General features: G+C 70.5%; 1 protein-coding gene across 3 annotated transcripts in view; it reads right to left on the bottom strand.

Moving 5' to 3' along the window:
• The window catches only part of CARMIL2 (capping protein regulator and myosin 1 linker 2), a 79,358-nt gene that overhangs the window by 56,744 nt on the left and 10,036 nt on the right, over nucleotides 1–12,578 (bottom strand). For all 3 annotated transcript variants that reach the window (XM_075940616.1, XM_075940614.1, XM_075940615.1), the window contains exons 5-11: nucleotides 8,522–8,643; nucleotides 7,958–8,055; nucleotides 7,222–7,292; nucleotides 4,464–4,537; nucleotides 2,847–2,922; nucleotides 2,674–2,762; nucleotides 1,518–1,612 (exon numbers count right to left, since the gene is read on the bottom strand). In XM_075940616.1, coding sequence (XP_075796731.1) covers nucleotides 1,518–1,612; nucleotides 2,674–2,762; nucleotides 2,847–2,922; nucleotides 4,464–4,537; nucleotides 7,222–7,292; nucleotides 7,958–8,055; nucleotides 8,522–8,643 — 625 coding nt within the window. The remainder of the gene's footprint in view (nucleotides 1–1,517; nucleotides 1,613–2,673; nucleotides 2,763–2,846; nucleotides 2,923–4,463; nucleotides 4,538–7,221; nucleotides 7,293–7,957; nucleotides 8,056–8,521; nucleotides 8,644–12,578) is intronic.

Here is a 12,578-nt window from a genome sequence, read left to right as displayed (position 1 = left end):
CACACGCCCTGCACACGCTCCGGGAAGCCGGGCAGGGGCCAGAGGGGCCGGAGGGGGCGGCCACACGCCCTGCACATGCTCCGGGCAGCCGGGCAGGGGCCAGAGGGGCCGGAGGGGGCGGCCACACGCCCTGCACACGCTCCGGGCAGCCGGGCAGGGGCCAGAGGGGCCGGAGGGGGCGGCCACACGCCCTGCACACGCTCCGGGAAGCCGGGCAGGGGCCAGAGGGGCCGGAGGGGGGGCCACACGCTCCGGGAAGCCGGGCAGGGGCCAGAGGGACCGGGGAGACAGCCATACGCCCTGCACACGCTCCGGGAAGCCGGGCAGGGGCCAGAGGGGCCGGAGGGGGGGCCACACGCCCTGCACACGCTCCGGGAAGCCGGGCAGGGGCCAGAGGGGCCGGAGGGGGGCCACACGCCCTGCACACGCTCCGGGCAGCCGGGCAGGGGCCAGAGGGGCCGGAGGGGGCGGCCACACGCCCTGCACACGCTCCGGGAAGCCGGGCAGGGGCCAGAGGGGCCGGAGGGGGGGCCACACGCCCTGCACACGCTCCGGGAAGCCGGGCAGGGGCCAGAGGGGCCGGAGGGGTGGCCACACGCCCTGCACACGCTCCGGGAAGCCGGGCAGGGGCCAGAGGGGCCGGAGGGGGGGCCACACGCCCTGCACACGCTCCGGGCAGCCGGGCAGGGGCCAGAGGGGCCGGAGGGGGGGCCACACGCCCTGCACACGCTCCGGGAAGCCGGGCAGGGGCCAGAGGGGCCGGAGGGGGCGGCCACACGCCCTGCACATGCTCCGGGCAGCCGGGCAGGGGCCAGAGGGGCCGGAGGGGGCGGCCACACGCCCTGCACACGCTCCGGGAAGCCGGGCAGGGGCCAGAGGGGCCGGAGGGGGCGGCCACACGCCCTGCACACGCTCCGGGAAGCCGGGCAGGGGCCAGAGGGGCCGGAGGGGGGGCCACACGCCCTGCACACGCTCCGGGAAGCCGGGCAGGGGCCAGAGGGGCCGGAGGGGGGGCCACACGCCCTGCACACGCTCCGGGCAGCCGGGCAGGGGCCAGAGGGGCCGGAGGGGGCGGCCACACGCCCTGCACACGCTCCGGGCAGCCGGGCAGGGGCCAGAGGGGCCGGAGGGGGGGCCACACGCTCCGGGAAGCCGGGCAGGGGCCAGAGGGGCCGGAGGGGGCGGCCACACGCCCTGCACACGCTCCGGGAAGCCGGGCAGGGGCCAGAGGGGCCGGAGGGGGCGGCCACACGCCCTGCACACGCTCCGGGAAGCCGGGCAGGGGCCAGAGGGGCCGGAGGGGGCGGCCACACGCCCTGCACACGCTCCGGGAAGCCGGGCAGGGGCCAGAGGGGCCGGAGGGGGCGGCCACACGCCCTGCACACGCTCCGGGAAGCCGGGCAGGGGCCAGAGGGGCCGGAGGGGGTGGCCACACGCCCTGCACACGCTCCGGGCAGCGGGGATGCTGTGGTGGCTCTGCAAGGGGCCGTGTCTGTGGGGATGGGAGCGCGGGGTACCTCTGTCCTCCAGCGGGTTGCCCGCCAGGCTGATGGCGCTGAGAGCCGAGTCCGGGTGCCCGCTCAGCACCTGGGCCATCCTCTGGGCAAACTCCCTGCAAGGACGGATTCCACTTGACAACACACCCAGCGCTCCCAGCCCAGCCCAGCGCTCCCCACACGGCCACAGGGCCCGGCTCTGACCCTCTGCCCAGCCCAGCCCAGCCCAGCCCAGCGCTCCCAGCCCAGCCCAGCCCAGCGCTCCCAGCCCAGCCCAGCCCAGCGCTCCCCACACGGCCACAGGGCCCGGCTCTGACCCTCCGCCCAGCCCAGCCCAGCCCAGCCCAGCCCAGCCCAGCCCAGCCCAGCGCTCCCCACACGGCCACAGGGCCCGGCTCTGACCCTCCGCCCAGCCCAGCCCAGCCCAGCCCAGCCCAGCGCTCCCAGCCCAGCCCAGCCCAGCGCTCCCCACGCGGCCACAGGGCCCGGCCCTGACCCTCCGCCCAGCCCAGCCCAGCGCTCCCCACGCGGCCACAGGGCCCGGCTCTGACCCTCCGCCCAGCCCAGCCCAGCCCAGCGCTCCCAGCGCTCCCCATGCGGCCACAGGGCCCAGCTCTGACCCTCCGCCCAGCCCAGCCCAGCGCTCCCAGCGCTCCCCATGCGGCCACAGGGCCTGGCTCTGACCCTCCGCCCAGCTGAGCCCAGCGCTCCCAGCCTGCTGCTGCCCTTCTCCAGCCCCCGTCAGCGGGGCCGTGTGTGCTGCCCCGCCCGGGCGTCGGGGCGAGGGGGTGCCAGAGGCAGGCACTGCAAATCCCACAGACGTCTGCCTCCCAGGCTGTGCGCGGGCACGTCCGGCAGGAGCCAGCGCTCTGAGGGAGCCGGGACCCAGCTCCAGCCCGCAGCCTTCCAGCGTGGGACGGCCCCTCCTCCATCACTCGCCCCAGGCTGCTCACGTGCCCCGGAGAATCGCTGCGCAGCAGCTGGCTGTGCCGATTCCCACTGCCCGGTGGCGACGGGTCTCCCTTTCAATTCACCCTCCAAGGGCCCCGACGCCCTTTCAGCGAGTGAGCCACCTGGGCACCGACTCTGCGCCGGGCCGGCCTCTCGGCTGTGACCACCGGGCGCGAGTGGCTGCCGGATGGGCGCAAAGCGACAGACCGCGCCGCCGTGCCCTTACCACTTCAGCCCGCCGTTCTCCAGCACCAGCTCCTCCAGCGAGGCCGATTTGCCCAGCATGTAGAGCAGCTGCTCGGAGATCTCCGGGTTCTAGAGAGAGGACAGGCGTGAGGGCGGCGGCCCCCCTCCGGGAGCGTGGCTCCGGAGCAGCCCGGCGGGGCGCTGGCCACTCACCAGCCTGAAGTCCTTGGAGTAGAGCCTGGTGAACCACAGGTTGAAGGAGAGCGCCGCGATGCTCAGGGCCACGTCTCTGCAGGGGCACAGCAGCGAACCGGTCGGCCACTCACACGCCGCTGCACAGGCGCCAGCTCACAGCCACGGGGGCGGGACTGGCCAGCGCCTGGCGACCGCTGCGCCACGGCCGGGCTCCCCCACCACAGCTCCGGGCTGGCAGCCACGGGGCAGGGAGAGCCAGGCCCCAGTGTCCCAGCGGGCCCCGGCGCTGAGCCCAGAGGAGCTGCGGGCACCGACCGACCGGGACGCCCAGCAGGCAGGAAAACTCCCAGACGGGCCAAGCAGGGCTCGTCTCAGCGCCCGGGACCCGCCTGCGGAGGCTGCGCTGGCACAGCGGGGCTTCCCCTTGAGGCCTGGCCTCGCAGGGTGGCCCGCGGGGAGCGTGAGCGGGGCTTGGCCGTCCTCTCCAGCGCAGCAGCACAGACGGACCCAGGGAGGACCGGCCGCTCCCTCGGGCAGCCGGGCATTTGGTCCCGGGTCTCTGCGGCCTGGCCTGCCCCGGAGAGTCCGGCCTGCTCCGGGAGCAGCTTGTTCCCCAGCGAGCTGGCCCAGTGCAACCCCAGGGGCGCTGGTACAAAGAGTGCCCTGGCAAGCGGCGAGAGCCGTCATGGCGCCCGGGGCCGTGCCGCTTTGGCCAGCGCAGCACCACTGCCTAGTGCGCAGCCAGGCTGGCCACGTGCCCACGGCCACCCTGGGCCTGGAGAGACGCAGGCCCAGCCTGGGGCTTGCTGCCTGCCTCCTTAACTGAGCGTCCTTGGTGGGAAAAGGCTCCAAGGGGCCTGTTTCGGCCAAACCAGCCTGGCCGGCAGAGCGCCGCCGGCCCAGCCAGGCTGCCACACACCCGGGCACCAAGCCTCCGAGCCCGACGCCTGGTAAAACAAGCCCGGCCAGGCTGCGCTCCCTGGCCAGCCCTGGGGGACGCCACACTGCGCAGCCGGCGTCCCGAGAGAGCTACCCCGGCCTCCACGGGCCGCCCCCTAGTTCGAAATATCCCCCCGCGTAACGGGCGCTATTTGGCCTTGCTGCGGGGGGGAGGGCGGCTCGGAATAGCGCGTTGGTTCCCAGTTTGGCGGACGCGCCGCCTTTCAGAATGAGCCGTTTCGAAACCGACTGGAAGCGAGCCCCGCCCTTTGTGCCGGGAACGTGCGGCTCTTTCTCCGCGTGCGGACGCCCCTGTGAGAGTTGCCCGTGCGAAAACCGCTCTAGTAGTTCTCCCCCCGGGAAATTGCGCCCCGCTCTGGGCCCAGCTTTTTCAAGTCAGTAACCAGTTAGTCACGTTGCAGCTTTACATGGACCAGGCGTGTTGGCAGAGGCACCCCTGCCCGTTCACGCGACTGAGCCAGGCCTGGAGGGCCAGCGCGTGTCCGAGGGAACCGAGACGCAGCAAGCCCAGGGTGGGGTGCGCGGGGCATTGGGCAGGCGGCGTCCTAGGGAGCGTGGGGAGCAGGTCTGGGGAATGAGGCAGCCTCGCAGTACAGCCGCGTCCGAGGGAAACGCCGCTCTGCAGCACGGAGCGAGGGGCCGCGCGTTCGCCCACGGGACTCAGCAGCGACTCACCTGCTCTCCAGGTGCGTGAAGTCCAGCAGGTTGAACTCCCGGCAGTCTTGGCTGTGGTAGATGTTGTCCACATCCTGGCAGGCAGGCGGGCGAGAGCGTGAGCCTGAGAGCCACTGCCAGGCCGGGTCATGGCCCAGCGCCGTGCAGCAGCGGCCGCGAGAGCGGAGACCGGCGCCAGCCCTGCCCCCGAGCCACCAAGGCGAGTTCACCGTGTCCCTCCAGAGTATCCAGCGGCTAAAACTCGCCAGCTTCCCTTTCTCCCCCTGGATTTCTGCCTCTCCCTACGCCGGCTCCCTCCGCCTGGCTCCCTCCGGCTCCCTCTGCCCCACTCTCTGCACCCGGCTCCCTCCGTCCGGCTCCCTCCAGCTCCCTCTGCCCCACTCTCTGCACCCGGCTCCCTCCGCCCGGCTCCCTCCAGCTCCCTCTGCCCCACTCTCTGCACCCGGCTCCCTCCGCCCGGCTCCCTCCAGCTCCCTCCGCCCCACTCTCTGCACCCGGCTCCCTCCGCCCGGCTCCCTCCAGCTCCCTCCGCCCCACTCTCTGCACCCGGCTCCCTCCACCCGGCTCCCTCCGCCCCACTCTCTGCACCCGGCTCCCTCTGCCCCACTCTCTGCACCCGGCTCCCTCCGCCTGGCTCCCTCTGGCTCCCTCTGCCCCACTCTCTGCACCCGGCTCCCTCCGCCTGGCTCCCTCCAGCTCCCTCTGCCCGGCTCCCTCTGCCCCACTCTCTGCACCCGGCTCCCTCCGCCTGGCTCCCTCCAGCTCCCTCTGCCCGGCTCCCTCTGCCCCACTCTCTGCGCCCGGCTCCCTCCGGCTCCCTCTGCCCGGCTCCCTCTGCCCCACTCTCTGCACCCAGCTCCCTCCGCCTGGCTCCCTCCGGCTCCCTCTACCTGGCTCCCTCTGCCCCACTCTCTGCACCTGGCTCCCTCTACCTGGCTCCCTCTGCCCCACTCTCTGCACCCGGCTCCCTCTGCCCGGCTCCCTCCGCCCCACTCTCTGTACCCGGCTCCCTCTGCCCCACTCTCTGCACACGGCTCCCTCTGCCCGGCTCCCTCCAGCTCCCTCTGCCCCACTCTCTGCACCCGGCACCCTCCGCCTGGCTCCCTCCAGCTCCCTCTGCCCCACTCTCTGCACCCGGCTCCCTCTGCCCGGCTCCCTCCAGCTCCCTCTGCCCCACTCTCTGCACCTGGCTCCCTCTACCTGGCTCCCTCTGCCCCACTCTCTGCACCCGGCTCCCTCTGCCCGGCTCCCTCCGCCCCACTCTCTGCACCCGGCTCCCTCTGCCCCACTCTCTGCACCCGGCTCCCTCTGCCCGGCTCCCTCCAGCTCCCTCTGCCCCACTCTCTGCACCCGGCTCCCTCCGCCCGGCTCCCTCCAGCTCCCTCCGCCCGGCTCCCTCCGCCCCACTCTCTGCACCCGGCTCCCTCCGCCCCACTCTCTGCACCCGGCTCCCTCTGCCCGGCTCCCTCCAGCTCCCTCTGCCCCACTCTCTGCACCCGGCTCCCTCCGCCCAGCTCCCTCCAGCTCCCTCCGCCCGGCTCCCTCCGCCCCACTCTCTGCACCCGGCTCCCTCCGCCCCACTCTCTGCACCCGGCTCCCTCTGCCCGGCTCCCTCCAGCTCCCTCCGCCCCACTCTCTGCACCCGGCTCCCTCTGCCCGGCTCCTTCTGCCCCACTCTCTGCGCCCGGCTCTCTCCGGCTCCCTCTGCCCGGCTCCCTCTGCCCCACTCTCTGCACCCAGCTCCCTCCGCCTGGCTCCCTCCGGCTCCCTCTGCCCCACTCTCTGCACCTGGCTCCCTCTACCTGGCTCCCTCTGCCCCACTCTCTGCACCTGGCTCCCTCTACCTGGCTCCCTCTGCCCCACTCTCTGCACCCGGCTCCCTCTGACCGGCTCCCTCCGCCCCACTCTCTGCACCCGGCTCCCTCTGCCCCACTCTCTGCACACGGCTCCCTCTGCCCGGCTCCCTCCAGCTCCCTCTGCCCCACTCTCTGCACCCGGCACCCTCCGCCTGGCTCCCTCCAGCTCCCTCTGCCCCACTCTCTACACCCGGCTCCCTCCGCCCGGCTCCCTCCAGCTCCCTCTGCCCCACTCTCTGCACCCGGCTCCCTCCACCTGGCTCCCTCCAGCTCCCTCTGCCCGGCTCCCTCTGCCCCACTCTCTGCACCCGGCTCCCTCCGCCCGGCTCCCTCCAGCTCCCTCCGCCCGGCTCCCTCCAGCTCCCTCTGCCCCACTCTCTGCACCCGGCTCCCTCTGCCTGGCTCCCTCCAGCTCCCTCTGCCCCACTCTCTGCACCCGGCTCCCTCCACCTGGCTCCCTCCAGCTCCCTCTGCCCAGCTCCCTCTGCCCCACTCTCTGCACCCGGCACCCTCCACCCGGCTCCCTCCAGCTCCCTCTGCCCGGCTCCCTCTGCCCCACTCTCTGCACCCGGCTTCCTCCACCTGGCTCACTTTCCCTTCAGCTCCCTCCACCTGGCTACCTCTAGTTCCCTCCACTCGGCTCCCTGAGCCTGGCTCCCTCTGGCTCTCAGTGCCCAGCTCCTGCCACCAGGTTCCCTCCGGCTCTCTGCACCCAGCTCTCTGCGTCCGGCTCCTGCCACTGGGCTCCCACCGCCCGGCTCTCTGACTGAAGAGCCAGCATGCCCCTCTCTTCCGGTGCCGACTGCTCAGCGAAATGTAGCCCCCGAAGGATGGCGTCTAGCCCCCTGGAGAGACAGCGGGCAGCGCTTTAGAAGGGACCCACACCCGCCCGACGCGCTCACCCACTGGATCTCCTCGCGGAAGGGGAAGCCGTTGTAATCACACAGAGCCGCATACGTCTCCGAGAAGCCACCTGCAAACACAGACGGGGCCTTAGCAGCAGCCCGTGGAGGAGACCAAGGGACACGTGGGCAGGGAGAGAAACGAAGGCGTCTGGGATCCAGAAAAGAGGGAGGCCCAGCTGAAAAGCCCATTGAACCCTCACTGCTCCCGGCCCAAAGCGGAACTCGGGGTGGGGCCTCTCGGCTTGGCTCTGCCCCATTCATTCCTTGCTTGGCCTGAGTCCTTCTGCCCCGACTTCCCTAGCTCTTCCTGTCTAGCTAGACATGCCGGAGCGGAATCAGTCCTGCCCCTGCATGGCCCAGTCGTGCCACTGACATCGGTGGGATGGCACAGGACTTGTGGAAGTGTTTGCCGGACTGGTGCTGACATCATGTGACTCTTCCCTCCCACACTGCGCCCTGCCATCGCCTTATCCCCGTTTCACAGGGAGGGAAACTGAGGCCCAGGGCGATGGCGTGAGCTGCCCGGGGTCAGCCAGTCTTTGGCGGTGGCTGTGGGAGCCAGTGTTAGCCACCCCCCCTCTTCTTCCTGAACTGCAAAGCGGGGGCTTCCAAAGCACTTTGCCTTGGAGTCAACAGAGCTTTGAAAATTCCACCCCAAGCCCCCAAAGCCCCTCCCTTTTCTTTGGGGTAGTTTGGGCTTTCTGGGACAGGGGCCCAGAGCCAGGCTGGATACCGCAGGGCCCTTGGCTTCTCCGCAGCACGTCCTCCAACGCGTCCGTTCTCCTTCGCAGTCTCTCAAGCAGGCCGGGCGGACAGGTTCTGAGCAGTTTCCTGGGAAAACGCCAGACGGTTACGTCAAGAACGGCTGGGATAGGAAGAAAATCCCCCAGCCCTGCCTGTAGGTGCAGATCGACCAGCCAGGAACACTTCTGGCCAACTGCCTGTGCGGCCCTCGTGCCCTTTGTAGGGTCTTTCTGCTCACACCCGCCTCTCAGCCGGCACGTTCCCACCAGCAGAGCGCAAAGCCGTGTCCTTCGCTCCGTTTTACAGGTGGGGACACTGAGGCACTGCATGAGGACGTGAGTTGCCCGAGGTCATCCCACGGGCCTGTGGCAGAGCCCAGAAGAGAACCCAGCCCACAGCTCTGCCCACTAACCCACACTGCCTCTACACTAAAGGGCCCCATGTTTGAAGCCTGTACCAGCCAAATGGCCAGAGCATGAGGTCGGGGGCCTCTAGGGGGTCGCATCAGAGCCCCCCCAGTGCCGCCATGCCAACGTTTCAGGAATAGCCCTACCTGGGGGAAGAGTCAGGAAAGACCTTCTTGAGTGACATGGTGACGTGGATGACCACCTGCTCCAAGTCATCCAGCGACACGAGCCGGAAGACGTAAGAGGCGGTATCCGTTTCTACGGCAACCTGCAGAGAGGACACGTGGGCTTTCGAGGCAGCAAGCAGAGGGGAGTTTCCTTAAGCTCCAGCTGAGCAAAGCCACGTGCCGAGACGGGCAGCTCTCGCCGTTGCACTATGACGCCTCCTGCTCAGGCCAGACTACGCCACCATGGAGCGAAGGCTCCGAAAACACGCCAGCAGTTTGGCATAGACCATGCCACAGGTACTGAATGTGGTCCAAAGCGCAAGCATTACGAACCCAAAATCCCACGTTAAGGTTAAACTGAAAAGAAATGCAAACCCGGCAAGGAGTGGACGTGCAATTGTGGTTCCCAAACAGCCTTAACTCTGCCCTGCAGTAACACCTTGCAATGCTTTGGGGTCCCAGATTAAAGCACGTCTGACTCGGTTTCCCCTCTCCTGGTGTCACTCCACACAGGCCGTGTTACTCTGTTCCCATGAATATTAGAGGTTAAGTAAAAAGATCACGTACAGGGTGTCTCATTCATGAAGGGACCCACTTTTAGACTCAGTTTGCTCTCCTGAGCAAATGAACGGGTTCACTACGTTCTGAGGAAAATTCACTCGGGCTCAGTGAGCCAGGGCCATGACGCTGACAAAGACTTTTCTCACCGAGCAAACTGGTCGAATCCCGACTTCCCGTGGCGAGTTAAACTCAGCCCGAATGGTGGGATTGCAAGGCGGGCCTCGGGCCTCCATTAGAACCCAGCAAACTAAACTAGTGGCCACATCATGCTGGCTCCCCTCCGGAGCAGCCCCAAAGGAGAACTGTCTGGAAAATGCAGCCCCAGGCAGCCCGGAGCAAATCCCCAACCGTCTTCGCATGGCTAATGTGAAACCAGAGAAATCCCATTGCATTCCACTGGGACAGCACCAGTGTCATGGGCCCGGCGAGCGGCATGGGCCAGACACGCTTCCCGCAGGCCACTCAAACATCTGGGCTTCCAGAGCAAGGAGGGACGCAGGAGGCGGCTTTCTCTTTTTAATGGAGCTCACCTCCCTCCTGCAGCTGGGGGACCTCCAGGGGTCATTGAGTCCAGCCCCTGCCCGCACACAGGACCCAGCACCATGCCCCAGGCCCCTGTATGGCCCCCTCAAGGATTGAACTCACACCCCTAGGTCTAGCAGGCCACGGCTCAAACCACTGTGCTACCCCTCCCCCTGCAGGGGGTGCGTGCTTGCGCTGGCCGATGCTGGTCTCTAGGCGGGCTCGCCGGGCGCCAGGCCAGCGCAGGGGTGACGGCCCCGGGAAACCAGACGCAATTTGCCCAGGACGTTTCTCGCACTCTGCAGGGACCATTCGATCGGCCAGTCCGAGCCCTCGCACGGCCCAGGCTGCCACACACCGCCCGCCCGCCGCTGTTCCGAGCGCCACGGCGCCTGGCTCGCGCCTCGTCCAGCTCTAAGGCCGTTCCCAGGGCACCGCCGCCTTCCCTCCTGCCCCTGGGACCAGCCCTCCCAGCGGCTCTGGGGGAGATTTCCCACGGCCCTCTCCACCCGCCAGGCGCTAGCGCACACCAGCCCTGCCACAGGGGTTGCCACTGTGACTCCTAACCGGCAGCGGCCCCCCCACAGCAGCCCCCCCACACATAGCAGCCAGCCCCGGCCACGAGGCTCCAGTCTGAAGCGTCTGTGCTGCTGTGGCCGGTGTGCCAGGTACATGGCCCCTCTCCCAGAGCCTTTGCCAGCTCGCCAGGGTCACCGTGCCCAGGCCAGGCCCCGCTGGGGCCCGAGGCAGAAGCCGATGGCGCTGAGGACGCGCTTGTTTCCTCCACACACAGACGTTAGGTGAGCTTTTGTATGACCCCTCCCATGGCCCCTGTGTACCACCTTGGGGCCAACACCCCCCGGGGCGCAGCAGCGGTCTGGCTGGTCCCCTTAGAGTGCAGTAATGTGCCACAGCCCCACTGGGGAGCAGCGCTGCCCGGGCGCAGCCAGAGCCCACGGGCCGGCCCTGCCTCTGCTCCACAGCCGCCCGACAGGAATCACCGTTCAGCCAAGAGCCAAGCTCGCAGTAATGCCACCTCCAGGACCGGGCCTAGGGGAGCAGAGCCCAGGGCAACCCCCCACTGCAGACCCTGCCCCCACCCTGGCCCCACTGCACCCCTCCCCCAAGCCCTGCCCCGGCTCCGAGCAACGCGAGCCGGGGGACTGTGGGGCTGCCCCCTCCCACACTCAGCTAAGCAGAGCACAGGCCAGGCCGGGCCGGATCCCACCACTGCAGCGAGTGTGGGGGCAGGGAATCTCTGCCCTCCCCGCACGTCAGGACCCCAAAGCCCCATGGGCCCTCCCATCCCTCGGACGGGTCAAGTGGCTGCCATGGGCCCCCCCAAAGTGCTGGTCACCACATTGCACAGTCAGGGAGAGGCCAAGGTCTGCGCCCGTGTGGTGTCACAGCTGGAAAGAGATGCCAGGCCCAGCAGCCTTCCCTGGCACTGCTTTCTGTGCCCCGCGACTGTGCAGCGCCCGGCCCCCGCCGTCTGTGCCCCGCGACTGTGCAGCGCCCGGCCCCCGCCGTCTGTGCCCCGCGACTGTGCAGCGCCCGGCCCCGCCGTCTGTGCCCCGCGACTGTGCAGCGCCCGGCCCCGCCGTCTGTGCCCCGCGACTGTGCAGCGCCCGGCCCCGCCGTCTGTGCCCCGCGACTGTGCAGCGCCCGGCCCCCGCCGTCTGTGCCCCGCGACTGTGCAGCGCCCGGCCCCGCCGTCTGTGCCCCGCGACTGTGCAGCGCCCGGCCCCGCCGTCTGTGCCCCGCGACTGTGCAGCGCCCGGCCCCGCCGTCTGTGCCCCGCGACTGTGCAGCGCCCGGCCCCGCCGTCTGTGCCCCGCGACTGTGCAGCGCCCGGCCCCGCCGTCTGTGCCCCGCGACTGTGCAGCGCCCGGCCTCCGCCGTCTGTGCCCCGCGACTGTGCAGCGCCCGGCCCCGCCGTCTGTGCCCCGCGACTGTGCAGCGCCCGGCCCCGCCGTCTGTGCCCCGCGACTGTGCAGCGCCCGGCCCCCGCCGTCTGTGCCCCGCGACTGTGCAGCGCCCGGCCCCCGCCGTCTGTGCCCCGCGACTGTGCAGCGCCCGGCCTCCGCCGTCTGTGCCCTGCGATTGTGCAGCGCCCGGCCCCCGCCGTCTGTGCCCTGCGATTGTGCAGCGCCCGGCCCCCGCCGTCTGTGCCCTGCGATTGTGCAGGGCCCGGCCCCCGCCGTCCGTGCCCCGCGACTGTGCAGCGCCCGGCCCCGCCGTCTGTGCCCTGCGATTGTGCAGCGCCCGGCCTCCGCCGTCTGTGCCCTGCGATTGTGCAGCGCCCGGCCCCCGCCGTCTGTGCCCTGCGATTGTGCAGCGCCCGGCCCCCGGTGTCTGTGCCCCGCGATTGTGCAGCGCCCGGCCTCCGCCGTCTGTGCCCCGCGATTGTGCAGCGCCCGGCACCCGCCGTCTGTGCCCTGCGATTGTGCAGCGCCCGGCCTCCGCCGTCTGTGCCCTGCGATTGTGCAGCGCCCGGCCTCCTCCGTCTGTGCCCTGCGATTGTGCAGCGCCCGGCCCCCGGTGTCTGTGCCCTGCGATTGTGCAGCGCCCGGCCCCCGGTGTCTGTGCCCTGCGATTGTGCAGCGCCCGGCCTCCGCCGTCTGTGCCCTGCGATTGTGCAGCGCCCGGCCTCCGCCGTCTGTGCCCTGCGATTGTGCAGCGCCCGGCCTCCGCCGTCTGTGCCCTGCGATTGTGCAGCGCCCGGCCCCCGGTGTCTGTGCCCTGCGATTGTGCAGCGCCCGGCCCCCGGTGTCTGTGCCCTGCGATTGTGCAGCGCCCGGCCCCCGGTGTCTGTGCCCCGCGATTGTGCAGCGCCCGGCCCCCGCCGTCTGTGCCCCGCGATTGTGCAGCGCCCGGCCCCCGCCGTCTGTGCCCCGCGATTGTGCAGCGCCCGGCCCCCGCCGTCTGTGCCCCGCGATTGTGCAGCGCCCGG

The sequence above is a fragment of the Pelodiscus sinensis genome, chromosome 12 (assembly GCF_049634645.1).
Source record: "Pelodiscus sinensis isolate JC-2024 chromosome 12, ASM4963464v1, whole genome shotgun sequence".
Lineage (NCBI taxonomy): Eukaryota > Metazoa > Chordata > Testudines > Trionychidae > Pelodiscus > Pelodiscus sinensis.
Note: the sequence above shows the minus strand (reverse complement) of the source record. Positions and strands in the feature narration are given on the sequence as shown.